Here is a 26,973-nt window from a genome sequence, read left to right as displayed (position 1 = left end):
TCAAGGTGGCTGCACTCAATGACCATTTCTCTTTAATTCTGACACTTAAACATTGGCATTTCTGCATTCTGGCATGCCTAGGGACACACGGATATGGCTGCTGCGAGAGGCCTTCCACACCCATGTTCCCAGGACCTCCCAGGAATGGTCATGACAACAAAGATGGCTGGCTCTGCAGTCTTGGCCCCACAGTGGCCGTGCTGTTGTTTCCTCCCAGAGCTGGGAGACAGGGCAGCAGCAGGGAGTCCCTCTGCCTGCACAGTTCACAGCCTTCTGGGGGCTCCTGGTGGGTCCTTGGGGCAGCAGCCAGACCATAGGCAGAGGTCAGGCCACGAGGGCACCAAGAGTGACCTGAACTAAAAGCTTTTCAGTCCTTTAGATTCGTGTTTGCCTTCCTGAGGAGCATTTCTTTCTAGGTAATCTTCCAGTCGGCTGCAAGGGGGAGCCCACGCCATCACGCTTGCACCAGGAGACCCTCACCCCCACCACTGCTCACTGCTGATCGACCTGGGGACCACTGACCCGGGGCCCTGGACTCCCCGCCAGGAACGTGGAGCTGGAATGAGACACTGTCTCCATCTAGGAGGGGAGTGCCTGAATGGAGACATAAACTTGGATTTGGGGAGAGGCGTGCCAAACCCACACAGGACACCACAGAGGAGGGTGCAAAGAAGGTGCTGCAGAGTGGGGGCCCAGGGCTCCCTGCTGCTCACAGCCCTCCAGGGACACCCCAGGGCTCTCCTGCTGAACTCCCATTTCATGGAAGCTGCTTTGAGGGGTGTTTTGCCTCGCACCCAGCAAAACCTTGACACCGACACTCTGACCTCTGGAGTGATGAAAGCACATGCTTTTGCCTGCTCTGCTCCTGAGCTATGCCCCGGGAATGCCACATCAGGGCAGCTGGGTCAGGACACACTACTGGTGTCAGGGGGCAGGAGGGAGAGGACACGGCAGCTATGAGGCAGGGTGGAAAATAAAATGAACATCTGCTGAGTGCCAGGCCTGGGCTGCTGGAAGCCAGCACCCAGCTCTGCTCTGCCATCATCCATGCACTCATTCAGGGAATACTCTGTGATTCGGGGGTGCTACCAGGAGGGGAATGTGGCTCTGCAGAGGGCCAGGTCACATCCCCCAAGGATATAACCCTGCATGGAGATGGGATGCACAGGAGCTACAGACATGAAGGAGGAGAAGAGAGGCCCCAGGCCAAGGGAGCAGAGGGAGCTGATGCACCAGAGGACCTGAAAGAGGCCCCTGCAGCTGGGGCAGGAGGTAACAGGGCTCAGGCCTGGGCCCGAGGGCCTAGGTGAGGGTGCTGGCCTTCACCCTAAGAGGTGAGTGACCACATGGTGCACTGTCCAAGCTGGGTCATTTCTTCCAGTAGAACAGGGCACCATTCACAGCTCTGTAGGACCAGGAGTGTGAGGCCGGCCATGTGGCCATCCTGCCTGAGTTTTAGGCAGAGGGTGACGGAGTAGGGGGTTCAGATCTGTCTTTTGAAAAACGCCTCTGGGCTGGGCATGGTGGCTCTCACCTGTAATCACAATACTTTGGGAGGCCAAGGCAGGTGGATCACTGGAGGAGCTCGAGACTAGCCTGGCCAACATGGCAAAACACTGTCTCTACTAAAAATACAAAAATTAGCCAGGCATGGTGATGTATGCCTGTAATCCCAGCAACTTGGGAGGCTGAGGCAAGAGAATCACCTGAATCTGGGAGACAGAGGTTGTAGTGAGCTGAGGTCGCACCACTGGAGCTGCTCCAGCCTGGGTGACAGAGTGAGACTCCGTCTCAAAAACAATAAATACATATATACACAAATGCCTCTGCACAACAGCTGGAATAAAAGGCAGGGATGTAGAGGTCACTCTGGAAACAGGTGGCTGGGTAGACAGGCATGTGGCAGAGAAGACAGAAGAACTGAAGGACCCAACAGCACTGAAAATGGCCACAGAGTCAGGGCTAGAAAACAGGGACGCAGAAGGAGCAGGGGTGGGGGCTCCCATATCTGTGGGGTGAGAGAATGAACAAACAACAGATGAGAAGCAAATGTGGGCGCCCGAGTGGACCCACCAAGCAGGGGTGTGGGCCTGCAGCTCGAAGGAGAGCCTGAGGCCAGGCTGGAGCAGCTCCCTGGAGCTGAGACACACATCAGCAGCTGTGGCTGGAGCCCGCAACGCAATGCCACCAGCTCCAGGGCCACTGCCTGCCCCACCTGACACTTGTCCTGACTTCGTGTTTTTTTTTTTTTTTTTTTTTTTTGAGACGGAGTCTCGCTCTGTTGCCCAGGCTGGAGTGCAGTGGCCGGATCTCAGCTCACTGCAAGCTCCGCCTCCCGGGTTCAGGCCATTCTCCTGCCTCAGCCTCCCGAGTAGCTGGGACTACAGGTGCCTGCCGCCTCGCCTGGCTAGTTTTTTGTATTTTTTAGTAGAGACGGGGTTTCACCGTTTTAGCCAGGATGGTCTCGATCTCCTGACCTCGTGATCCGCCCGTCTCGGCCTCCCAAAGTGCTGGGATTACAGGCTTGAGCCACCGGGCCCGGCCTTTTTTTTTTGTTTTTGAGATGGAGTCTCACTCTGTCACCCAGGCTGGAGTGCAGTGGCGTGATCTCAGCTCACTGCAACCTCCGCCTCCCGGGTTCAAGTGATTCCCCTGCCTCAGCTTCCCAAGTAGCCAGGACTACAGATGTGCACAACTACACCGGGCTAATTTTTTGTATTTTAGTAGAGACAGGGTTTCTCCATGTTAGCCAGGATGGTCTCGATCTCCTGACCTCATGATCCGGCCGCCTCGGCCTCCCAAAGGGCTGGGATTACAGGCATGAGCCACCGCGCCCGGCTCGTGCTTCTATCAACAAAGACTGAAGACTTCTTCCTGTTTTTTGCTTTTTTTTTTTTGAGACTTTGAGACAGGGTCTTGCTCTGTTGCCCACACTAGAGTGCAGTGGCGCCATCTCAGCTCACCATAGCCTCAAACTCCTGGGCTCAAGGGATACTCCTGACTTAGCCTCCCAAGTAGCTGGGACCACAGGCGTGCACCACCACGCCCAGCTAATTATTTTAATTTTTTTGTAGTGGTGGGGTCTTGCCATGCTGCCCAGGCTGGTCTCCAACTCCTGGGCTCGAGTGATCCACCTGTCTCAGCCTCCCAAAGTGCTGGGATTACAGGCATGAGCCACCACGCCCAGCCAAGGACTGAAGACTTCTCATGATGGCCACTGTCATCGGACTCTACCTACATGAAAACGAACGTGGAGGAGGAGGAAAGGGAATGGGGTCTTGCTACATCAAGCAAATGAAACCCTTCTCGTCCTGTAGGGGTCAGAGCTGAACACACTGCAATAGAACTCCGATGAGACAGAGGATGAATTTGGCTGCCCATGGAAGAACAGGAGTATCTGTAGGAAATCAGCAAGGGGTCTGATGATCAAAACGCCATGTACTGTTTGCGGCATTTCTTAGATGGGGAAAAGTACTGCTCATAAAATTGCCATCTGCTGATTCCCGGAGCCAAGAGAGGCATGGAGTCTCTCAGAACGCTTGCTGGCCGGACACAGGAGGCTGGCCGGACACAGGAGGCTGTCCGGACGGGAAGGCCAGGCAGCCGTGGGGATGCCGCTCCAGCTCAATGCTCGTGAGGGCTGAGGGTACCCTGAAGAGTGTTTTTGGGGTGATTACAGACGCATTTTAGAAACAATAGATGTGAGAGAACATACCTGTGTTTCTGAATTCCATTCTCTTGAGAGGGCCTCTCCCCAATTTTCCCAATCCTATTATTTTTGCTGGTGTCCAAGTCAATCATTCCCGTGACTTTCTGATGTGCCTCTGAAAATTCCCCAGAAGAGTTATCAGAATCAAAGCCTGTGCGAGACAAGAAAATGGTAATTTTCGCTGGACCTGGAAGATTTTTTAAAAGACTGCCTCCAAGAATTCTGACTATGCAAGCAGATGACTAAAGCTCTAAGTTGTTTGAATGGACACATGTGGAAGAATTAACTCTGGTTCCCCAGAAGTAGACAGAAGTAGACAGGGTGCAGAGAGAACAAGGGCACACCAGGGAGCTTCCCACCTAAAGGCCACTCCCAGCGAGCTCCAGCGCCCAGGCTCCTCCCACACTTGTGACTTGAGGTCCAGTTCCAGGCCACGAGTTTCATCTCCCACAGGAACCTTTCGTCATTTTTATCTGTGACTTACATGCTCTGGGTGGGCCACTTCTATCGGATTCAAACCCACCCCAAGGCTGCAACGTGCCCGTTGTGGCTCAGGGCTTGTGACCAAGCTCTGCACCTTGGTCTGAAACACGCCTGCTGACAATGTTTCGAGGGAGACCGTCGTGGCAGGCAAAGGCACCACTAACCCGTACCCAGCCAGGGAACAGTCATGGAAGCGCCACACGTGGCTGGACTCGGAGTGGACTCCGGATGAAGGGGACTCTGGAGAAGGAGCTCTTTAGAATCTGCGTGAGATCCAGCCATGCACGTGCTCCTGGAGCAAAAGTCCTGGAGAAGAATGGCCGGCCGCTGCCCTGGCGGGGTGGGCCCCTCCCCAGGACAGAACGGGCGACTAGGGAACAGGAACAAACGTCTCCCTTCAACCCCTGTCAGTCTGAGTCGCTGGAAGGGCCAAGTTCTGCACCAGAGCCGGGTGGAGTGGGGGCTGGGGCCCCGCGATGAGTCAATTCCGTGGGGGCTCTGGGCCTGCAGGAGCCGGCGACCACCCAATGCTTCCAGGGGCTGAGGGCTCCACGTAAGGGGCACAGGCCCAGGAGGGTCAGGCAGACAACTGCGGTCGGACCCCACATGCGAACAAGCCTGCTACAGGCTCCACGAGAACAAAGCAAAGCTGCTGTGTCCTATCCCTCCACACGGCAGAGTTCATCCATAAAGGCAGTGCTGGGGTGGATGACATCGTGATTTTGAGAGAACGGGTTAAAAAGGAATCCTGAAATGGCCCACGGTGTCTGAAATAGCCTGCCACCTCTCATGTTCTGCGCTCTGTCCCAAAAGCAACATCTCTAACTCCTCACTCTGAAGTTATCTTGAAAACATTCCCTACTTAAGGGAATTCCGGGGGGTGGGACCTGCCCCTGTCCAGAAGAATAAAGCAGCACATCCCTGGCAGCCACTGCAGCCTCTGACTCAGCCAACACTACACGGATGGCCTAATAACATTCTAAGACACCGCATGCATTTATTGTAGAAAAACAGAAAATACAGACGAGCAAAGGAGGAAGCTGAGATCTCCTATCATCGGCTCCCTCGGAAACCCCGCTTTTTTTAGTCCCTCTGCGTTCATAGCCCTTAATCCCATACACACTGTTCATGTCCTCCAAACCTTTCCTTTGAATGGCACTGATTCTTAAGACAAATTAAATGCCTAACGAGACCATTCATTTAATAACTGCTTAGTTTACATACTTTTGAAATCAGAGTTACAAAGTCAGATGTATATTATAGGCGGTGAAGGAGTCAAGAGTCTGCCTCTAACACAGGTATTCCATTGCATTAAGAGATGAAGTGGCTTTTTCCTTCCATTATTTGTTTTGAAGGTCAAGAATTGAGGGGAGAAATTCTTGTCACCTAGATATCTGTCCCCTCCATCTCACGCTTGGGGACACATGGAGAGGCCCTGCCGTGCAGGAGCAGTGCCCCACAGCCCTGTACGCCCTGTGGCTCCGAGAACAGTGCAGTCCGTCTGAGCACCACATCACACACTGCTGGGGCCTCTGGGAAGTCACAGCAAACTGACTCAAAAAGCTCAGAGGTGACCAGGAACGGTGGCTAATGCCTGTAATCCTAGCACTTTGGGAGGCCGAGGTGGGCGGATCACCTGAGGTCAGGAGTTCAAGACCAGCCTGGTCAACGTGGTGAAACCCCGTCTCTACTAAAAATACAAAAATTAGCCGGGCGTGGTGGTGGGCACCTGCAATCCCAGCTACTCGGGAGGCTGAGGCAGGAGAACTGCTTGAACCCGTGAGGAGGAGGTTGCAGTGAGCTGAGATCATGCCACTGCACTCCAGCCTGGGCGACAGAGCAAGACTCTGGCTCAAAAAAAAAACAGTTCAGAGGTATTTGCGAAAGTATCAGTCACACCAAGACCCCAGACAAAAAGGACATCCTATGAGACTCCCAGGAGAGGAGGGACCTCAAAGCTGCGCTCTCAGTGACAGACGTGGCACCCCACTCAAGGGCAACCTGAGGATGTGAGTGCCTGACAACCCCTCCACTGTGTGGGGTTCAGCAGAGAACACAGAACGACCACGGATGAGGTGCAAGCTCCACAGACCCTCCTCTGAGAGTGCATCTGAGGAAAACACGATGCAGATAATCCGGCTACGAAATCATGGAAAATGACTTAGAAATTGAGACTTTGAAGCCGGTAAGGAGTGCAGCATCCCCTTCTCCTGGGGTTTTGAATAAGAGTAAGTCAACTATCTTGGGCTGCCAGCGCAGGTATGGGAGCAGCACAGCCTTGGAACACTCAGCCCGCTCCAGCAGGGCCCCAGACCGGAGGTGCCACCAGAGCCATTAACGTGTCCTCAGGGCACGGCCACAGAGACCCTCCTGACACACCCACTCCAGCAGGGCCACAGACTGGAGGTGCCAACGGAGCCATCGACGTGTCCTTGGGGCGTGGCCACAGAGACCCTCCTGACACACCCACTCCAGCAGGGCCACAGACTGGAGGTGCCAACGGAGCCATCGACCTGTCCTTGGGGCGTGGCCACAGAGACCCTGACAGATCCTTGCGCGGCAGTAACTACAGAAGTGCTTCTAAAGATGGTCACTAATTCCCGGCCTGTGGCCGCATTTCTAAAGCCACTCCCCTTTCTGATCCTGACACCTAAGGACAAGGGAACATCCAAGGGAATCTCCTGATGCCCCTGCCCACCCGCAATGGTCCTTTCCAGAAAAAACAAGCGGAATTCCAGATGCCGACTCTGAGGCACAGAAGAGTGGAGAATGAACGTGAGAACCTGACAGACACAAGCTCAAAGGGTTTCAGGCTCTTCCTGGAGAAGAGCCAGGAGAAGGGGCGGCTCTGGGAGGCCAAGCTGCCAGCCCTGCCCGCCCTTCCCTCTAGCCGGCCTGTCACATGCCCATGAGAGTGACTGGACGCCAAAATACATTCTTTTCAATCAAGCCACAGGATTTCATTCAGACCACAGGCTGCAGGCCGCCACTTTAAACCATCGTGCGAAAGAGAACAATAACTGTGCTCTGCGGCTATGAGTGTGGCTAGGGAGCCAGGGTTTGCTGTCTGATGGGAGCGTCAAGCAGTGCCAGGCAAGACAGGGCCATCATATCCAGAACGTTCTCATCATGATGCAGGAATAAGAGAAAAAGATGGCCATCTCAGGAAACCAATGAAACTATCTGCACCCCAGGACACTCTTGGGAAGACTTAAATCCCGTCAGCCGAAGGCAAGGCTTTTCCCACCTCTGGGATGGACGTTAGATTTTGTTGAAGAGTCCGCATTTGGGATCCTGAATGCTCCACGCACTGCTTTACTGAGCATCTTTACACCCCAAATGCCAGGCCCAACATCTGAATCCAGGGATGCTCACCCTTCCAGTACGTCCCTAGTTGGTTCTCTTTCAACTCACCTGTGACGGCATCAAAGAATTCTTCCTCTCCGTTCATCCTTCAGCAGCCAGCCTCCACTGCCCCTGACATGTGCTCTTCTACTGAATCATCATATCTGATCCACATCTACAGTGTAAGGAACTCCACGAACTTTCTCTTGGAAAAATCCAACGGACACTGAAGCTCTAAAGGGAACAAAATGTGGGCATACTTAGCTTCCAGAAGTTTCGTGGTTTAAAAACATTTTAAAAATACCCATTCACCATCCTAAACTCAATCTAAATTACATGTAAGCAAATTAGTAAAATAAATTATCACATCACAAACATGACTTCAAAAAGTAAATGAAAGGAAGCATTTATAACATAAGATCAATCAATGAATAACAGACCAATAAGTCACTCCTATAAGAAGAGTTGTTTCTAAAAAGCATTATCAGCTGGGCATGGTGGCTCACGCCTGTACTCCCAGCACTTTGGGAGGCCGAGGTGGGCAGATCACTTGAAGCCAGGAGCTTGGGACCAACCTGGCCAATATGGTGAAACCCTGTCTCTACTAAAAATATAAAAATTATCCAAGCGTGGTGGCGCACGCCTGTGGTCCCAGCTACTTGGGAGGCTAAGGCAGGAGACTCTCTTCAACTCAGGAGGTGGAGACTGCAGTGAGCTGAGACTGTGTCACTGCACTCCAGCCTGGGTGACAAAGTGAGACTTTGCCTCAAAATAAACAAATAAATAATTAAAATAAATAAAAATAACATTAAAAGCATTATCTACAGTTACGTAAGAAAACAATAAAACATTAATTTGGGAAAAGTCATGGGAGCAGGCAGGGTGTGGTGGCTCATGCCTGTAATCCCAGCATTTTGGGAGGCCAAAGCAGACGGATCACTTGAGGTCAGGGGTTCAGAGACCAGCCTGGACAACATGGTGCAACCCCGTCTCTACTATAAATACAAAAATCAGCCAGGCATGGTGGCAGGCACCTGTAATCCCAGCTACTCGGGAGGCTGAGGCAGAAGACACGCTTGAACCCGGGAGGCGGAGCTTGCAGTGAGCCAAGATCACGCCACTGTACTCCAGCCTGGGCAACAGAGCGAGATTCCATCTCAAAAAAAAAAAAAAAAAAAAAAGTCACGGGGGCAGCCAGAACGCAGGTTAGCTTCAGCGAGGCGTTCAGCATCCGAGGTTCAAACACAGCGCAGGAAGTTTTGCTGAAAATCATTGCAAACATTCACCAGAGGCTGGAACAAATGGCTGTATAAGTAAACGGAAAATTATGTCGAAAATTTCACATCTACCTGAAACCAACATCAATTCTAGAGAATTGAGACTGCTATGTAAGTTAGCTGCTACCAGGATAAACTGAAGTAAACTTACATTTTCTCACAACTACCTTAGCTCAATATTCCAGAACTCATGCCTATTAGTGTCTCCCATCGGGAAAAGCAGCGTTGGATGAACGACAAGAGAAGGAGGCCAAAATCAGCATCCTTACTTGTGTCAGAAATACAAAAACCAGCCCAGAGCTCTCTGCACAGTTCTGAGGGTGAGGGTGCCAGGGGCGAGAACGACTCCCAGTGCTGGGCAACCCCCCAAGCGGCTCATCCTGCAGCCCTGCCATAGCCGCACGGGGCAGCAGCAGCTGCTTCTCTCCAGACAACAGGACGGCCACCACCTCCCCTGAGACTCTCCGGTGTCTCCCAGTTCGTCTCTCCCTCCCAGCCAGCCTGAGGCAGCCCCTGAAGGCCGGCGCAGACAGCCCTGCTCACGGCCAAGGTGTGCTTGCCTTTGCAGGCAGGAGAAGTCGCTGTCTCTCACTCAGGTCCCCCTCACAACTGCAGCGATGTGCTTCCCTCTTCAGAGCCACGGAGGAGCCAGGGCTCCCTGAGGAGACGTGGCTGAATCCAGGACTGGGCTCCTCTTGCCATGGTAGCAAGGAAGCTGCCCAGGAAGACTGGGGTGTAGAGTTGGAATGTGCATCCCTGCAAACACACGCTGAAATCTGACTGCCCATGTGACAAGGCTAGGAAGTGGGGCCTTTGAGAGGTGGTGGGACTGTGAGGGCTCTGCCCTCAGGAATGGCTTAATGCTGTTTTATAAAAGGGTCTGTTATAAAAGGGTGAGTCAGCCGTGCGTGGTGGCTCACGCCTGTAATCCCAGCACTTCAGGAGGCCAAGGTGAGCGGATCACTTGAGGTCAAGAGTTCCAGACCAGCCTGGCCAACATGATGAAACCCTGTCTCTACTAAAAAAAATACAAAAAAATTAGCCGGGCATGGTGGTAAGCGTGTGTAATCCCAGTTACTTGGGAGGCTGAGGCAGGTGAATCGCTTGAACCCAGGAGGCAGAGGTTGCAGTGAGCCGAGATCACACCACTGCACTCCAGCCTGGGCAACAAGAGCGAAACTCCATCTCAAAAATAAATAAATAAATAAATAAATAAATAAATAATAAATAAAAGGGTGAGTTTTGCCCCCTTTTGTGTGCTCTCTCCTCCCTCCCTCTGCCTCCCCCTCCTTCTCCCTCCCTTTCCTTCTCTTCTCTCTCTCCCTCCCTCCCTCTCTTCCCTCCTCTCTTGCCCTTCCACCTTCTGCCATGGGATGACAGCAAGAAAGCCCTCAGCAGACACCAGCACCTTGAACTGGACTTCCAGACTCCAGAACGAGGCGCCTGCACAATGCTGCTCATTCTAAACTGCCCAGCCTGTGGCATTGCTGTAGCAGCACAACACAGCCTATGCCAGGGGCTCTCGTTGAATGACGCAGGATGAACCTACGGAAGCTCCCACAAGAAAGAGGAGACAATCTGAGCACCAGTATACGAGAAGAGGCTGAAACACAGTGAATACATTCAAGTCCAGAGTTCCTAAGATACTAAAAAGGAGATTAACTGGTCATGTTGGATGATGCCAGTAAGTCCACAAGTTATTTTGAAACTGGCAAACAAGGGGACAGCATCCTGCCTTCCCTACACACACTGCTGTGCCACTGTCGCCAGCTAACAGGTGAGGAAATTGCGCTTTATGGAAGCACCCCAGCAAACAGATGAACAAGGCACACAGGTTCGTGACCATCATCATTAGATGACACTGGGAAATTCATGTATCCAGGCATTGACCCCCAAGAGACGGCCTCGGGTGCCTCCCGGGGAGAGATCACATTGCCACTGCTGAAACAGTCTTGCCAGGAACACTAAGCCCAGGTTTGCCCAGCTTCTAGCTTTATCTACTAACGTGGTCTGGATGTGTTCCCACCACCAAACCTCCTGTTGAGATGTGATCCCGGTGCTGGACGTGGGTCTGACAGGAGTGTTTGGGTCACGGGAGTGGATCCCTCACGGCTTGGTGCCGTCCTCCTGGTCCTGGGCAAGGATGAGTTCCCATGAGATCTGCTTGTTTAAAGACGTCTGGCACCTCCCACACCCTCTCTCACTCCTCCTCGCGCCACGTGAGGCGCCTGCACCCACTTCGCCTTCCACCATGAGTAAAAGCTCCCTGAGGCCTCCCCAGAAGCTGAGCAGATGCCGGCGCCATGTTTCCCGTATGGCAGAACCATGACCTAATTAAACTACTTTTCCTTATCAATTTCCCAGTCTCAGGTATTTCCTTATAGCAACACAGGAACAGCCTAACACACCTCCCAACTTAGGGAAGCACAGCGACCAGAGGCCACGGGGACACGGCAGCAGCACCTGGACCGCGGGTGCCTCGCCCAGCAGACCCGGCCTCCGCAGGAAATCAACCACACTGAAAAAGCAGGCGTCCAGGAGGAGAAAGGAAACCTCGTGACCTTGACCGAGTGGCTACTTCATGGGCGTGGGCACACCATGTTCGACTACATGCCAACGTGGGGATGCAATCAGCAAAACCCACGCACGAGCAAGCCCAGAGTCTCCAACAAATCAATTACAAGGACAGAGGGAGAGGGAGAGGGAAGGCTTCTCACCATCTTGATTATGGTGATGTTTTCAAGGGTGCACATGCGTATCAAAACCTATCATACATGTTACACGTGAGCAATTTATCATATGCCAATTATACCTCAAAAAAGCTATCTTTAAAAAAAAGACATACCAGCCAGGTGCGGTGGTTCCCGCCCGTAATCTCAGCACTTTGGGAGGCTTAGGCAGGTGGATCGCTTGAGCCCAGAGGTCGGGTATCAGCCTGAGCAACATGGCAAAACCCCATCTCCACAAAACACACAAAAATTAGTCGGGTGTGGTGGTGCGCCCACCTATGGTCCCAGCTACATGGGAGGCTGAAGTGGAAGGATCACTTGAGCCTGGGACATCAAGGTTGCAGTGAGCCATGGTCACACCACTACACTCTAGCCTGAGCGACAGAGTGAGACCCTGTCTCCAGAAAAAAAAAAAGGCAGACCAATTAAAATGATGTTTGAAGCAGGATTCAAACAAGGCCTACACATAGGCAGATAAGATTTGATGGAGACATTTATAAGACAGTGGAAATCTGAATAGAGTAAGTATCTGATGGTAGGAGGATTCCTGCTCATTTTTAAGATGTCACAATAGGCCGGCCGTGGTGGTTCACGCCTGTAATCCCAGCACTTCGGGAGGCCGAGGCAGGAGAATCGCTCGAACCCAGGAGGAGGAGGTTGCAGTGAGCCGAGATTGCACCATTGCACTCCAGCCTGGGCAACAAGAACGAAAATCTGTCTTTAAAAAAAAAAAAAAAAGGCACGATAGTATGAATATCTTTTTGAGAGAACCCTAAAAAAAAATCCACTGCTCTGCACTATGTGAAAAGCCTCCCGGAATAGAAAGCAAGTTAGAATTAGAAACCATTTTGTTCTCCCTTTTGCTTGCTTTTTTTTTTTTTTTTTTTTTTTTTGAGACAGGGTCTTGCTCTGTCATCTAGGCTGGTGTGCAGTGGTACAATCACAGCTCACTGCAGCCACGACCTCCAGGGCCCAAGCCATCCTTCCACCCCCACCTCCCGAGTAGCTGGGACCACAGGCACGCACGACACGCACCATCACACCCGGCTGATTGTTTAAAAAACCGCTTGTAGGGACAGGGTCTCTCTATTTCGCCCAGACTAGTGCTGAACTCCTGGACTCAAGCAATCCTCCCAAATCAGCCTCCCAAGGTGCTTGGACTCCAGGTGTGAGACACCGCACCCGGCCCGCTTGCCTTTTTTGAAATGCTTCCCTGCCTATAACAAAAGTCCTAATGTCAAAGGTAAATCAATCACAGCTTATGGAAAATCTTTAAAATGAGGATCAAGATGTCAGACACAAGCTTGGCTGGACAACCGAGACACCAACATCGCCTGTTTCTGTGTGTGCGCTGCGTGGCCCAACCAAGACCGAAGACCCCCTTGGGGAGGCCTTTTCCATCAACCTCCGAAGAAGCACCCAGAGGTCACAGGGCCCTTGACCCCCACATCTGCACGTGCGACAGTGAATTCCAACACAGCCTCCAGGTCACTCCTGAAGGAGCTGCGGTAACAGGCACCATGCCCTGCGTCTCCTTCTATATTTACCAAGGCCCAGAAAAATGAAGAGGCCTTATCCAGAGCCCATACAACCACCCAACTATAGAGGCGATCAGTGCAGGACAACGATGATCCTCTTCATTCATTCAACACACATTCACAGAGAGCTGACCTGGCGCCAGGCCTTGAAGTGGAAACTGTGGTGGTCCTGCCCTCATGAAGCCAGTCACGAAGGTGCTCCCAGGAGAGCCCTTCCTGGGCAAGTCTCTAAGGGGGCAACCCTGGGGCTGAGCTCAGAGTGAGCCTTGGGGGCAGGGAGAAAAGACAGGAGGACCAGGGCGTGCTGGAAAGCACAGATGGCCCCATGGGGTCAAGGAGTGCCTGCCCCAGCCAGGACCTCAGTCCCTCCTCCCATCTGCCCACCTCTGGACTTCTCAGAGGCCTGGGTAGGGCCGGGCACACTGGCTCAGGCCTGTAATCCCAGCACTTTGGGAGGCTGAGGCGGGTGGATTGCCTGAGGTTGGGAGTTCAGACCAGCCTGATCAACATGGAGAAACCCCTTCTCTACTAAAAATACAAAATTAGCCGGACGTGGTGGCCCATGCTCATAATCCCAGCTACTGGGGAGGCTGAGGCAGGAGAATTGCTTGAACCCGGGAGGCAGAGGTTACAGTGAGCTGAGATCGCTCCAGTGAACTCCAGCCTGGGCAACAGAGGCTGTTTATTTTGTTAATAAATAAATAAAAATTTAAAAAGTAAAATAAAATAATTCTAAAAAGCAAAAGTTAGGCTTCATAATTGAGTACTCTATAAAAGTTGAGGAATATACAGAAAGTTAAATGTTTAGCGACTGGGCACGGTAGCTCATGCCTGTAATCCCAGCACTTTGGGAGGCTGAGGCAGGTGGATCATGAGATCAGGAGATCGAGACCATCCTGGCTAACACGGTGAAATCCCATCTCTACTAAAAATACAAAAAATTAGCCAGGCGTGGTGGCGGGCGGCTGTAGTCCCAGCTACTCAGGAGGCTGAGGCAGGAGAATGGCGTGAACCCGGGAGGTGGAGCTTGCAGTGAGCCAAGATTGCACCACCGCACTCCAGCCTGGGTGACAGAGCGAGACTCCGTCTCTAAAACAAAACAAAACAAAACAAAACAAAAAAAGCATTAGGAAGGCAGAGTTTATTTCCTGAATATGCTCTTCCACGCGCAGATCTCACTTCGCACTCAGAAAACAATCCCCAGAGAGAGTATTTCAAGAACAAACTTTGCTGGGGTTTTCTGTCTGTTTCAATGGGCTCTTTTCTGGTCAACTTCTCCCTTTTTTACTTCTAGAGAAAACCTCGGGGCCTGAGTCTATGCTGAGCATCTTTGCTGGCCTCTTGCCCTTTCTCCTTCTCCAGTAAGAGTTTTTTTTTTTTTTTTGCGGGGAGAGGGGGCACTTCCTCGGCCCCAAGGGCACCACCCCTGCAGGCCCCAGCGAGTCTCAGTTCCCCTAACCCAGGGGACCCACCAGTCCCTTGAAAAGGACCCCAGCACACTTTCTTTAAGGTGCCGTCCCCATCCCACCAGGATCTCAAAATATCCTAACACTGGTATGAAGACTTGGACTCAAGACTTACAAACCCATCTCTATGTTTTTCTCAGATCTGGGCTCTGCGCGGTGGCTCACAACTATAATCCCAACACCTTGGGAAGCCGAGGTGGCAGATGGCTTGAGCCTAGGAGTTTGAGACCAGCCTGAGCAACACAGTGAGATACTGTCTGTACAAAAAACAAAATAAAGTAAATTAGCTGGGCACAGTGGCACGTGCCTGTAGTTCTAGCTACTTGGGAGACTAAGGCAGAAGGACTACTTGACCGCAGGGGTTGGAGGCTGCAGTGAGCTACAATTGCACCACTGCACTCCAGGCAGGGCAACAGAACAAGACCCTGTCTCTTAAAAAATAAATAAACAAAGCAGATCTGAAGGTTCAGGAAGTCGGTGAATGAGACTGGGGATCCGGTGTTGACTACCACGGGCGACCTGCTGAAAGTTCAATTACACGTTGTTACTCCGCCCATCAGAAATAGGCAGGGCACCCCGGATATGCTGGACACACAGAGTGCACTGATCACATGAAGATTCTAAAATCACTTCTGAGGTTAAATATCAACTCTAAATTATTGAAAATAATATAAGTTCTGCCCGGGCACGATGGCTCACGCCTATAATCTCAGCAGTTTGGGAGGCCGAGGTAGGCAGATCACCTGAAGTCAGGAGTTCGAGATCAGCCTGGCCAACATGGTGAAACCCTGTCTCTACCAAAAAATACAAAAAGTAGCCAGGCATGGTGGCACGCGTTTTGATCTCAGCTACCCAGGAGGCTGAGGCGGGAGAATCACTTGTACATGGGAGGCAGAGGTTGCAATGAGCCAAGATTTAGCCACTGCACTCCAGCCTGGGCAACAGAGCAAGACCCTGTCTCAAAAAAAAAAAAAAAAGAAAAAGAAAAAGAAAGAAAGAAAGAAAAGAAGGCCGGGCGTGGTGGCTCAAGCCTGTAATCCCAGCACTTTGGGAGGCCGAGGCGGGCGGATCACAAGGTCAGGAGATCGAGACCACAGTGAAACCCCGTCTCTACTAAAAATACAAAAAATTAGCCGGGGCCGGGCGCGGTGGCTCAAGCCTGTAATCCCAGCACTTTGGGAGGCCGAGACGGGCGGATCACGAGGTCAGGAGATCGAGACCATCCTGGCTAACACGGTGAAACCCCGTCTCTACTAAAAAATACAAAAATCTAGCCGGGCGAGGTGGCGAGCGCCTGTAGTCCCAGCTACTCAGGAGGCTGAGGCAGGAGAATGGCGTGAACCCGGGAGGCGGAGGTTGCAGTGAGCTGAGATCCGGCCACTGCAGTCCAGCCTGGGTAACAGAGCGAGACTCCGTCTCAAAAAAAAAAAAAAAAAAAAAAAAATCAGCCGGGCGTGGTGGCTCAAGCCTGTAATCCCAGCACTTTGGGAGGCCGAGGCGGGCGGATCACAAGGTCAGGAGATCGAGACCACAGTGAAACCCCGTCTCTACTAAAAATACAAAAAATTAGCCGGGGCCGGGCGCGGTGGCTCAAGCCTGTAATCCCAGCACTTTGGGAGGCCGAGACGGGCGGATCACGAGGTCAGGAGATCGAGACCATCCTGGCTAACACGGTGAAACCCCGTCTCTACTAAAAAATACAAAAATCTAGCCGGGCGAGGTGGCGAGCGCCTGTAGTCCCAGCTACTCAGGAGGCTGAGGCAGGAGAATGGCGTGAACCCGGGAGGCGGAGGTTGCAGTGAGCTGAGATCCGGCCACTGCAGTCCAGCCTGGGTAACACAGCGAGACTCCGTCTCAAAAAAAAAAAAAAAAAAAAAAAAAATTAGCCGGGCGTGGTGGCAGGTGCCTGTAGTCCCAGCTACTTGGGAGGCTGAGGCAGGAGAACAGCTTGAACCTGGGAGGAGGAGGTTGCAGTGAGCCGAGATCACGCCACTGCACTCCAGCCTGGGCAACAGAGTGAGACTCCAGCTCAATAAAGAAAGAAAACAAAGAAAATAAATAAAGAAAGGACCCTAAGGAAACCATCCAACCTTCCACTTCAAAGAATGCTCCTCCTCCTCACAGTTCAAAGCCACGTGTCAGAAACTTTCAAACTCATTCCCGTGGGGATCACACTGTGGTCAGGCACGGCCAGGGAGCTACAGCCCCTCGGTCCCCATGGCCCCGCTGAGCTTCGCAGGGAGGCAGCTGGGGCGTGGGGGCAGCAATCATAAGCCAAGGTGCCAGGGCAGCCCCAGGGAATGGGTTCCACAGGCCCGGTTCTGCCCCACAAGAGGTCACATCCAGCACAGCCACAGAGCAAGCGACCCCAGAGGACCCACAGGAAGATCTTCAGTGTCTCAGCCAAGAGGTAAGCTTGGCCACCCCGACACTCGCTTAAGCCAATGTGCACATCAAACCAGCTTCCAGGGCCAAGCAAAGTTCCCGGTGCAGCATCGCGTGCTGAAGAGCACCTGCCATCCGCTCAAGGTCAAGGCTGACACGTGAGCCCAACTACAGTGCAGAGAAGAACCAGGTCAGGCTGAGATCGGCCAAGGAGCAAACCAAAGCCACTGTCACATCCCTGCAGGACTTCTCCTTCCCCAGAGCAGTCGGCGACCTGGCAGGGCCTAACCTGGCCACTCAAACGCTTGGAAAGATGCTCCCATAACGCTGCGAGGTTGCCAGAGCACCAGGAAGGGAAACAAGTGTCACCTACGAGCATCAGAGTCACCAAGTTTAACATAATGGACAGAATTAGCTCTCTGTGGCAATTAAAGAACAGAAGGTCTCCCAGATCACGGCTGGAGGATGGGAACATGAAATCACCGAGGGCAAGACAAAGCCTGCTGTGACATGAACACACCCAGGGAGAAGCTGGTGTGAGACACCTGCGCCTCCGTGTGGCACTGAAGAGGAGGGGCAGGGGCTGAGGGGCAGGGGCTAAGGGGCAGGGGCGCAGCTCTCTTCACCCAGCGCCTTCTGAGCCCTGGGGCAGGAGCGACCAATCAGGGCCTCTCTGACACCTCATCCCTCCCTGAGTGTCCAAGCCTTGCGTCGGCAACGCTTCTCAGCTAGTATTTCAGCCTTGACACACCCACTTTGCAAACTCAGCCCACACACCACCCGAATGCCTAGAGGCCCTCGGCCCACTGACACCCAGCTGGCCACCAGGCCACAATCTCGTTTCTTTTGCAAAAAAACAAAACTTAACTAAAACAAAGACTCAACATCTCACAGCTTCAGAGCTGAGTTGCAGACTCTCCTATGGCACTGGAAATGTCATCTGTCCAGTGTAGTCCCCGCAGACCACAGGTGGCTACAAACACTTGAAATGTGGCGGGTGTGAGGGGAGGGAGAAGTGAATGCTCGATGCTAATCAGCTAAATTGACTTCACTTCAACAGCCACCCACGGCAGTGGCATCCATCCTGGACACAACGTCTCGGGGCCCCATGGGGCTCAGCCATCACGAGACCCTGCCCTGCCTGTGCCCAGCCCCACCAGAGGGTGGAGGAAGATGGAGGCGGCGGCAGCAGCAAGAGCAGGGGGCTTTGCCAGTCCCAGGCGCAGGTCCAGGCCTCTGTGAGGAGACGCGGGAATGACAGCCGGCCCGTGCCACAGCTACCTCTCAAACACCAACCCCACAACGATGGAGTGCCATCAAGGATGCCGCCAGGCCAGGCCCCATTCCTCCTTCCCAGACCTCCCTGGATTGCTCCGTCTGTGCTCACTGAAACACGCTTTCTGCCAATTGTTGAGAAAAAAAATCAAGTCTTAATATTCCTGTCATTGTAAAAGCTTAATGGTTATTTTTACAGATTTTGTGTAAATTTAGAATCAAATAAACAAGTCATATGCCATTCACAACAATAACCTTTCTTAAAAAGGGAGACGTGCATGGCTGTCTGTCCTCGTCACCATCTGCAGCCCGTCACGAGTGAGGCACACACGACTGGCCGCTCGGGCCTTTGCCCTTAAATGCACTGTGTTTTGGTGGCAATGGGATGGAATCAAGAGTGACCTTTATTGAACACTGGTTCTTGATCCTTTAGCCAAATAAGGTTAAGTCCAACTGCATCCGAAGCTCCAGGAGACAGCCGTTCTGAGCGCAGACCAGCTGCCTCTAGGTCTGCGCTGTTTAACCTGAACAACCTCTCCGCTTTCTTCAGGTCTGTATGGTTTTTCTTAGTGTCAGGCTATATGTGGCTCATCACAAAATCAGCTACCTAACACCACACAGAATGTAACATCTCTTAGCTGAAGAACAGGTTTCAGGCTGGGGGCAGTGGGTCATGCCTGTAATCCTAGCACTTTGGGAAGCCAAGGCAGGTAGATCACTTGAGGTCAGGAGTTTGAGACCAGCTGGGCAACATGGTGAAACCCTGTCTCTACTAAAAATACAAAAAAATTACAGGTGGCACACACCTGTAGTCCCAGCACTTTGGGAGGCCGTGGTGGGCGGTTCACTTGAGGTCAGGAGTTCCAGACCAGCCTGGGCAACACGGCAAAACCCTATCTCTACTAAAAATATAAAAAGCCGGGCGCGGTGGCTCAAGCCTGTAATCCCAGCACTTTGGGAGGCCGAGATGGGCGGATCACGAGGTCAGGAGATCGAGACCATCCTGGCTAACACGGTGAAACCCCGTCTCTACTAAAAATACAAGAAAATTAGCCGGGCGAGGTGGCGGGCGCCTGTAGTCCCAGCTACTCGGGAGGCTGAGGCAGGAGAATGGAGTGAACCTGGGGGGCGGAGCTTGCAGTGAGCCGAGATCGCGCCACTGCACTCCAGCCTGGGGCACAGAGCAAGACTCTGTCTCAAAAAAAAAAAAAAAAAAAAAAAAAAATATATATATATATATATATATAAAAACTTACAGGTGGCACACGCCTGTAGTCCCAGCTACTCGGGGAGGCTGAGGCACAAGAATCACTTGAACCCGAGAGGCGGAGGTTGCAGTGAGCCGAGATTGTGCCACTACACTCCAGCCTGGGTGACAAAGCAAGACACCGTCTCAAAAAAAAAAAAAAGAACAGGTTTCAGCCCTTTATCCTAAGACACCAGCGTGTACACACAAATGGCCCAACGCTGACTCAGGAAGGCCCTGTGCTGAGCGTGCCAGCCAGGCAAACTTGCCAGGCGCACCTGAAGGTTCTGAATCGGTCTGCAATTCATGCAGGAACAGTTTCTACACTGGGGAAAGGTAGGTGAACCTCTCACACTGTGAGACAGCAGCACCCCCACTGTTTACCATTCTCCACGCCAAGAGGGCGACCTTGAGAGGCAGGCAAAGGTGAGCCCAGCTTGGTCCCAAAAAGCAGTGATGGGGAGTGGCAATACTTCCCACTGGGCCTCGTGGCCAATGTGGCCCGACATCCCGGAAGTGGCACCTAGCACCCCACTCACCACAGTCAACTCCCTCAAGTCTTGTCGCTGACTTAACTGCTTCTTGTGGAATATCAACAAAAGAAAATACATCACGCACCTCGAGGAACATTACCTTGTAATGTAGTACAACGTATTTCCAAACACACAAGATGAATGCAAGCTCTTCTGTACAAAAACATTTGTTTTAATCAACCTCCTCCTTATGCAACACAATAAAAAACTGTTCCACGAGACTGGAAGGCAATGGACAGGGCACATGCCCCACAGCTCACAGATACCCTGCTCTCAGAAAGCCACGCTGGAGGGCAGAGCGGGCACTCCGAGGGCAGCAGTAGCGCTGGTCAGCTCCCCACCAGCCACCACTGTGTATCTCTGATGATCAAAACCAACGGCCCTGAGAGCAGCTCAGCCTGCGGCTGTGGCTAGAGGAGAAGGAGACGCCTTGTACCCACATCTCACATCCCAGCAGGGGCCACAGCGGGCAGCGGACTCGGTGAGGGAGCGGGAGGAAAATTAAGACAGCAGAGGGAAGGGAGTGTGCTGGGTGAGAGGATGCTGTCCTGCAGGGCTCCTGGCCATCCCCAGAGCACCTGCCCAGCCAAGGAGTGGCTGGTTGGCTAGAGTGCCTCCTTGCCCGCTGGTCGCCTCCTTCTCTGTGGCCTCAGTTCCAGGCCCTCCTCACCATCGTGCCCATCTTCATTCTGCACAGCCCTAACGAGTCCCACTGTGCTGAGAAAACTGTCACCCTAACATCAGAGCTGCCCACGCGGCTGCCAACCATACTTCCTAAGCACCTACAGGCTGGGCTGCAAATCAAGGTCAGGGAAAACCATGAATCTCTAATCCCCCTAACCTCTGCAAAAATAAAAAATGTTTTAAAAATTAAAAAATAAAAAAAAAAAAACAGGAAAAAAAATTTGTGTTCATTTTTTTTCCCCAGAACAATGACCCAGATTATTCATATTCATGAAGTTCTCAAAGGGGTCCTTGATCTAAAAAAGGGTCCTGACCCCGCAGTGGGCCTCCAGCACTTGGACTCCCTGCCGAGGACCCACCCCAGACCCCCTGAGGTTGTTAAACACGTGTCTTCCTGGGCCCCTCCAGGGAAACCCAAGCTCAGTGAAGCTGGGGCTGGGCCTTGAACCCGCGCTTTTTTTTTTTTTTTTTTTTTGAGACGGAGTCTCGCTCTGTCGCCCAGGCTGGAGTGCAGTGGCGCGATCTCGGCTCACTGCAAGCTCCGCCTCCTGGGTTTACGCCATTCTCCTGCCTCAGCCTCCTGAGTAGCTGGGACTACAGGCGCCCGCCACCGCGCCCGGCTAATTTTTTGTATTTTTAGTAGAGACGTGGTTTCACCGTGGTCTCGATCTCCTGACCTTGTGATCCGCCCGCCTCGGCCTCCCAAAGTGCTGGGATTACAGGTGTGAGCCACCGCGCCCGGCCGAACCCGTACTTTTAAAAAGTTCCCCCGGCTTTTCTGATGAGAAGCAGGGGTGAAAACTCCATGATGTTAACCCAGGAGCCTTCTCCCCTGACGGCTGAACCAGTGCAGAGGCGGAGCTGCCGGACGGGAGCTGTGGGGCAGGTGCTGGGGCTCCTCAGCTGCCTCTACACTGGGACCCCTCCCCTGGCCCCAGTTCAGGCACCGCCCCAGCTCTGCTTCCACTCAGGTGTTCCAGCATTTCTCACAGGTGAGACTTACTTGGAAGACAGGTGATGATTACAGCGAGACTCCTGGCTCTGCCATATCATCAAGAGAGGCCAAGCCAGAGCCAGGGCGCTCGCAGGAGCTCACCACCACAAATCCAGCCCATGTCCTCTTTCATAAGAAGAGGGTAGCCCCACGCCCCGCACACACCTGACACCTGCCATCATTATCGCCATCATTATCGGAGTCACCGAAATGTCACTGAATCACAGTCACCCTGGTTTTAAGGCAAAAACGGAAGCCGCTGTCCGGCCCAGCACAGTGGCACGAGGTCCCAGGTTACAGCAGGCTCTTTCTCATGCTCAGCCTTGGATCAGCCTTAGGTTTATTCAGTACAAGGCACAGGCACTCACCTCCACACCACAGTCCTCCTTCCTCTACAGTTGCCTCCGTCTTTTTTGGAACCAAAACTCCACACAACTCCCGACACACTGCAGTCCTCCCTGCCTGGTGCTGCCCAAGAACTCCTCGTCTCAGCCCACAACAGCGTTCTCTGCGCACCCCGAAAGCTACAGTCCCAGCCCCTTTGATAAAGAAATGTGCTCAGTGTCTGTTCAGCCAAGAGCCCCTCAGACCCTTCCCACCCGACTTGCCTCAGCGTCGGGGCCACAGCGCCCAGGCCCGCAGTGCGCAGGTGAGAAGCACACACCTTACACCCAGGAGAGAGGCCCGACCCCGATGACCGCCACAGGCCCTGAGGTGCAGGACCCTCTTCAGGCCCCAAACTATGGAGCCAGCCACTAGCTCAACAGGACTGACCCCAGAGTTTGTTTCTCAAAATAAATCAAGCAAGTGTTTCACTGAAAAAAGAAGGCAAGCAAAGAGAAACAGCCACACGCATCAGGCACAAGTCTCAGATCCAGTCCCTTATAAAAGCTCACTTCCACCGCTCAGCTCAACTCAGAGGTCACGGGATTTGCATCCACAGAAGCTCCAGTTGAAAGAACGAGGATGCTGTGAAATTCTGCTAAATGATCCCAAGTTCTTTTCTGAATCTGGAAGGAAAAGGAAAGAAGTGCCAAAAAGTTCACGGAAACAGTGCCGTGAACCATTTAACAGATGTTTCTTATCAAGAGCTGCAGGGGTGGGCCTGGACACTGCCACACTTCCACAGTGGGACCCCAGCCCAAACCAGCAGCCCGAGAGGCCGTGACACCACGCCTGAAACTTACCAGCAAGAACACTCTGAAAAAGCAAAGTGACAGCAGAGATACAAATGAACTAGCATATGTGGAAAGTACATTTAAACCATCAAACCAGAACCTACCATATTAACTCAGGACTTAAGTCCCTTTTAATAATCAATCATGTTCAAACACTGACTTCCTTTCAGTGTAGATAAGGTTATAAATCAACTTGAAAATGTACTACATTTTGGAATTAAACCTTGTACTTGACAATCAGTGCTAAACACTAAACGAAATGTCAACACCCAAACAGGAAGTATGACAATGATTAGGAGAAAATCAGCCCACACCCAGCCGCACTGCCCACAGAGGCCCCGGCGCCACTGACACCACACACACAGGTGCCCCTCAGCACGGACGCCGAGAAAACCCTTGCCTGACAGAGCTGTGTTCTGTTTGAAACAAGTCGCTCTTGAAGAAGTGACCATTCAAGCGGGGGGCAGACTTATGAAAAGACCCTGCGACACCTGAGGGTGTGGCTGCTGCACTGCTGAGCGGCTCCAGGTTCAGCAGGTGGTGGAACCAAGGGTGTCCCAAGCAGCCACGACACATCGGACACTCGATGCTACATTTTCACACAGATTCCACACAAGAATCCGTCTTGCAGGCAAAGACACTGAAGGCAGGAGCCAGTGGGAACCCACACAGGACCCCAGAGCCCTGCTCTGGCGCACACCCTTCGCAAAGATGCTGTGACTCAGGAAGGCACGGCCAGACAAGACACGGCTTGCACGGGGACACTAAAGAAATCACCTTGAGGAGGCGGCAGGTTCCCTGTGTGAAGACAGCATAAGAACCTAAAATGTGTCAACAGTTCTCTTATACAAATTGTCACTTTTGTAATTGGTTGAATGTACTAAAACTCCATTAAAAGTCGAGCAAGTTTTTTTTTTTTGAGACGGAGTCTCGCTCTGTCGCCCAGGCTGGAGTGCAGTGGCGCAATCTCGGCTCACTGCAAGCTCCGCCTCCCGGGCCCAGGCCATTCTCCTGCCTCAGCCTCCTGAGTAGCTGGGACCACAGGCGCCTGCCACCGCGCCCGGCTAATTTTTTATATTTTTAGTAGAGACAGGGTTTCACCGTGTTAGCCAAGCTGTTCTTGAACTCCTGACCTCGTGATCCACCCGCCTTGGCCTCCCAAAGTGCTGGGATTACAGGCTTGAGCCACTGCGCCCGGCCAAGCAAGTTTTAAGGACAAATCCAAGACCCATCTGCTGGTACCTCCTGGAGGGCACGGAGAAGAGACGCTGGGATGGAAGTCAAGTGGCATTTTTTCACATTCAAACAGGACCCCTCATTCATATGTGGAACACAGCAGGGTCTGACCCTCTCAATGCACTCGAGGCAGGGAAGAAAAATGTCCTACGTGTGTACTCTAAGGCCGTGTGTGAAGTCCACTGGAACTGAACTCAGAACGGAGACCTCAGACTCTGGACTGCACACCTGTCAGCACCCATGCCTCCCAACCCTCCCTCTTCACACAGAGACCACCACTGAATCTGCCAGTAACAAAGGAGGTGGGTGGCAGGGAAGGTATTCTGGCAAAATCCTGAATAGCCAAACGGTAAATTACCGTATTTCAGAAGAAATGAAATGGCTTTGTAAACACTCAGCTTCACAAAAAAGGAGAGTGTGTTAGTTCTATATGTAGCAAAAAACCAAAATTCTGACACACAGTAATGCAGCATGATTAGAATATTCTAAACAAAAATGTTAAATGAAAATCTTGATATTAAAAGGCAGTACAGGGTAGTGTTTAAGAGTGTGAACCCTGGAGCCTGGGTTCAAATTCGTATTTCATAATTTATTGCTGTGTGGTTTGGGCAAGTTACTTAACCTCTCTGTTCCTCAGCTTCCTCATGAATGACCTAACGATAATGTCAGTACCTGTCAAGTGGGCTGTTCACACTCGAGTGGGAAGCTCACCTGTCGAGTGGGAAGATCACACGAAGAAAGAGAATACAACATGCTCGTAACAGTACTGGAACAATCAGTATTAAATATTATTGTCTGCTCAGGTAAGAGCCGTCATTAATAGATGGACACATGAAGAAAACAAGGTAAAGCCTATGAGGGAGACTCAGTCACTCCCTCACTCTTCGCCACATTCTAAAAGACAACACTGTGGCAGGCACTGGGCTGGGCAGGGAGGAAGTGCCTCCGACGAAGTTCCTGTCCTCAACAAGGGGAAGGGAACTGGTATTCCGGGGCATGTACTAGGTGTCAGGGACTGAGGTAGAAAATGATTTCGTGGCAGGGCACGGAGGCTCACACCTGGAATCCCAGCACTTTGGGAGGCTGAGGCAGGTGGATCCCTTGAGATCAGGAGTTCGAGACAGCCTGGCCAACTTGGTGAAACCCCATCTCTACTAAAAATAAAAAAATTAGGCAGGCATGGTGGCCGGCGCCTGTGGTCCCAGCTACTCAGGAGGCTGAGGCAGGAGAATGGCTTCAAGCCGGGAGACGGAGGTTGCAGCGAGTTGAGATCGCACCACTGCACACCAGCCTGGGTGACAGAGCGAGACTCCATCTCAAAACATAAAACAAGAAAATGATCTGCTTTGCTCCTCTTATCAGCAAAGTGCTACGTGTCCGACGAAGGAGCTGAGGCTGACAGCCGGAAAAGGGGCCCTGGGCACCAGTTAGGAAGGGCAGCAGGGACGGCCATGGCTACCCAGCATGTGGCCCCTGCGCCAGTTTCGGGCTGCTCAACTCTCTGCTGTTCTCACCACAAATCCAGCGGGTGGGAAGGCCGCACAGCACCCAGCCAGGCCCGCAGCAGGCATTCGAGAAACGTCTGTCCAACCAAACCGAACGGGACCCCTTCTCCAGGCGTCCCGGGCAATCATCCCAAAGTTGCCGGAGCCAGGCCAGGGCCTGTCCTAGAGGACGGTTCAGATAAAAACGCCCCTGGGAGGTGACCCTCACCCCAGGAGAGCCTGCAACACCCCGACACCCACCACCTCGCCGCCGGTCCCCCGATGAAGCGGGGAGGCTGAGGTGCTGTGACGACCTAACAGTCTTGGCCTGGGCTTATAAACTTGGAAAGTCTAAAGACGTATTCTTCTGAGTACCAAAATATAACTGACGAAAGATGGAACCTCTTAAAATTACATTACCAAAGATAGGTGCTAGGTAGCAAGTTCTCAACCGTGTGTAGTCTGCTAAGGTTTATAAATTAAAACCAAAAACAGAGCCCAGGGGAATGGACGAGGGCCCGCGGGCACCCTCCCTGGGAAGACACAGGCCTGCGGGACAAGAAGAGCAGGCTCGGAGTGGGGCTGCGTCTCCCTGCCCTTCCTCCCGGCGGAACTCGCCCTCCTCACCTACAGGATCGCCCTAAATGCGTACGAAATCCTTCCCTGTTCCCGGTGAGCTGGTGAGAGAGGGCGAGTCGGCCAGCAGGTGCGTCCGTCCCCACTTCCTGCTCGGCCGGGCAGCAGCGGGGCCGGGGGCCTCGGGGAGCCGGGTCGCGGGTCCCGGGACCGCAGTTGCCGGGCGACCGCAGGGGGAGGGGTGCGGGGGCCGCGGGACCCAGGCCCAGGCCCCAGGCCCGGTCGCAACTTTCCTCCCAAAGTTTTCCCGGGGCGCCAGGCTGCGGCCTAGGCCGGGCGCGCCTCCCTGTGGGGGTCGAGGCCGGGGCCGGGGCTGGAGACGGCCTGCGGACCCGGGTCCTGTCCGGCCCGCCCTCCCCTCCCCACCCCGGCCCCAGCCCGCGGCCCAGGTCCCGCAGCTCGCCGGGGTCCCGGGCCTTCGCGTGGCGGCGGCGGGGGCCACTCACCTGGACGCGGGTCCCTCGGTTGCCGGCCGAGCTCGTTGCCGCCCCGCCCCCGCCCCGCAGGCCCGCGACCCACTGACACCGAGGCGGAAGTGCGGCCCGCCGCCTCGCCGACTGACAGCCCGCGCCTGCCACTGGCTGCGCCCGGCGCCGCCGCGTCGGCCGCCGCCCGCCCAATCAGCGCCCGGCCCGAGGCTCGCGCCGGGGGGCGGGACTATGCTAATCCCTTCGCGGAGGGGCCTCTACCTGTGCCCCGCCCACGTAGCGGAGTGACGGCGAGGACAGCCAGTCACAGCAGGAGAGAGGCGGGGTTATGCAGCCCCTGAGCCAAA

The 26,973-nt window shown here is 53.2% G+C and overlaps 1 protein-coding gene across 6 annotated transcripts in view; it reads right to left on the bottom strand.

Annotated features, from left to right (window-relative positions):
- Nucleotides 1-26,735, bottom strand: part of OSBPL2 (oxysterol binding protein like 2) — a 58,914-nt gene extending 32,179 nt beyond the window's left edge. For 2 of the 6 annotated variants that reach the window (XM_015148651.3, XM_028828679.2), the window contains exons 1-3: nucleotides 26,645-26,735; nucleotides 7,607-7,771; nucleotides 3,716-3,860 (exon numbers count right to left, since the gene is read on the bottom strand). In XM_015148651.3, coding sequence (XP_015004137.1) covers nucleotides 3,716-3,860; nucleotides 7,607-7,643 — 182 coding nt within the window. In that variant the 5' untranslated portion in view covers nucleotides 7,644-7,771; nucleotides 26,645-26,735. Of the gene's footprint in view, nucleotides 1-3,715; nucleotides 3,861-7,606; nucleotides 7,772-26,189 lie in introns of all 6 variants that reach the window. The other 4 variants (XM_015148653.3, XM_077952134.1, XM_015148652.3 and 1 more) reach the window with 3 other exon arrangements.
- Between the last annotated feature and the right edge of the window lie 238 nt (nucleotides 26,736-26,973).

This window comes from Macaca mulatta, chromosome 10, assembly GCF_049350105.2.
Source record: "Macaca mulatta isolate MMU2019108-1 chromosome 10, T2T-MMU8v2.0, whole genome shotgun sequence".
NCBI lineage: Eukaryota > Metazoa > Chordata > Mammalia > Primates > Cercopithecidae > Macaca > Macaca mulatta.
The sequence above is the reverse complement of the archived record's forward strand: the minus strand, read 5'-3'. Positions and strand labels throughout refer to the sequence as shown.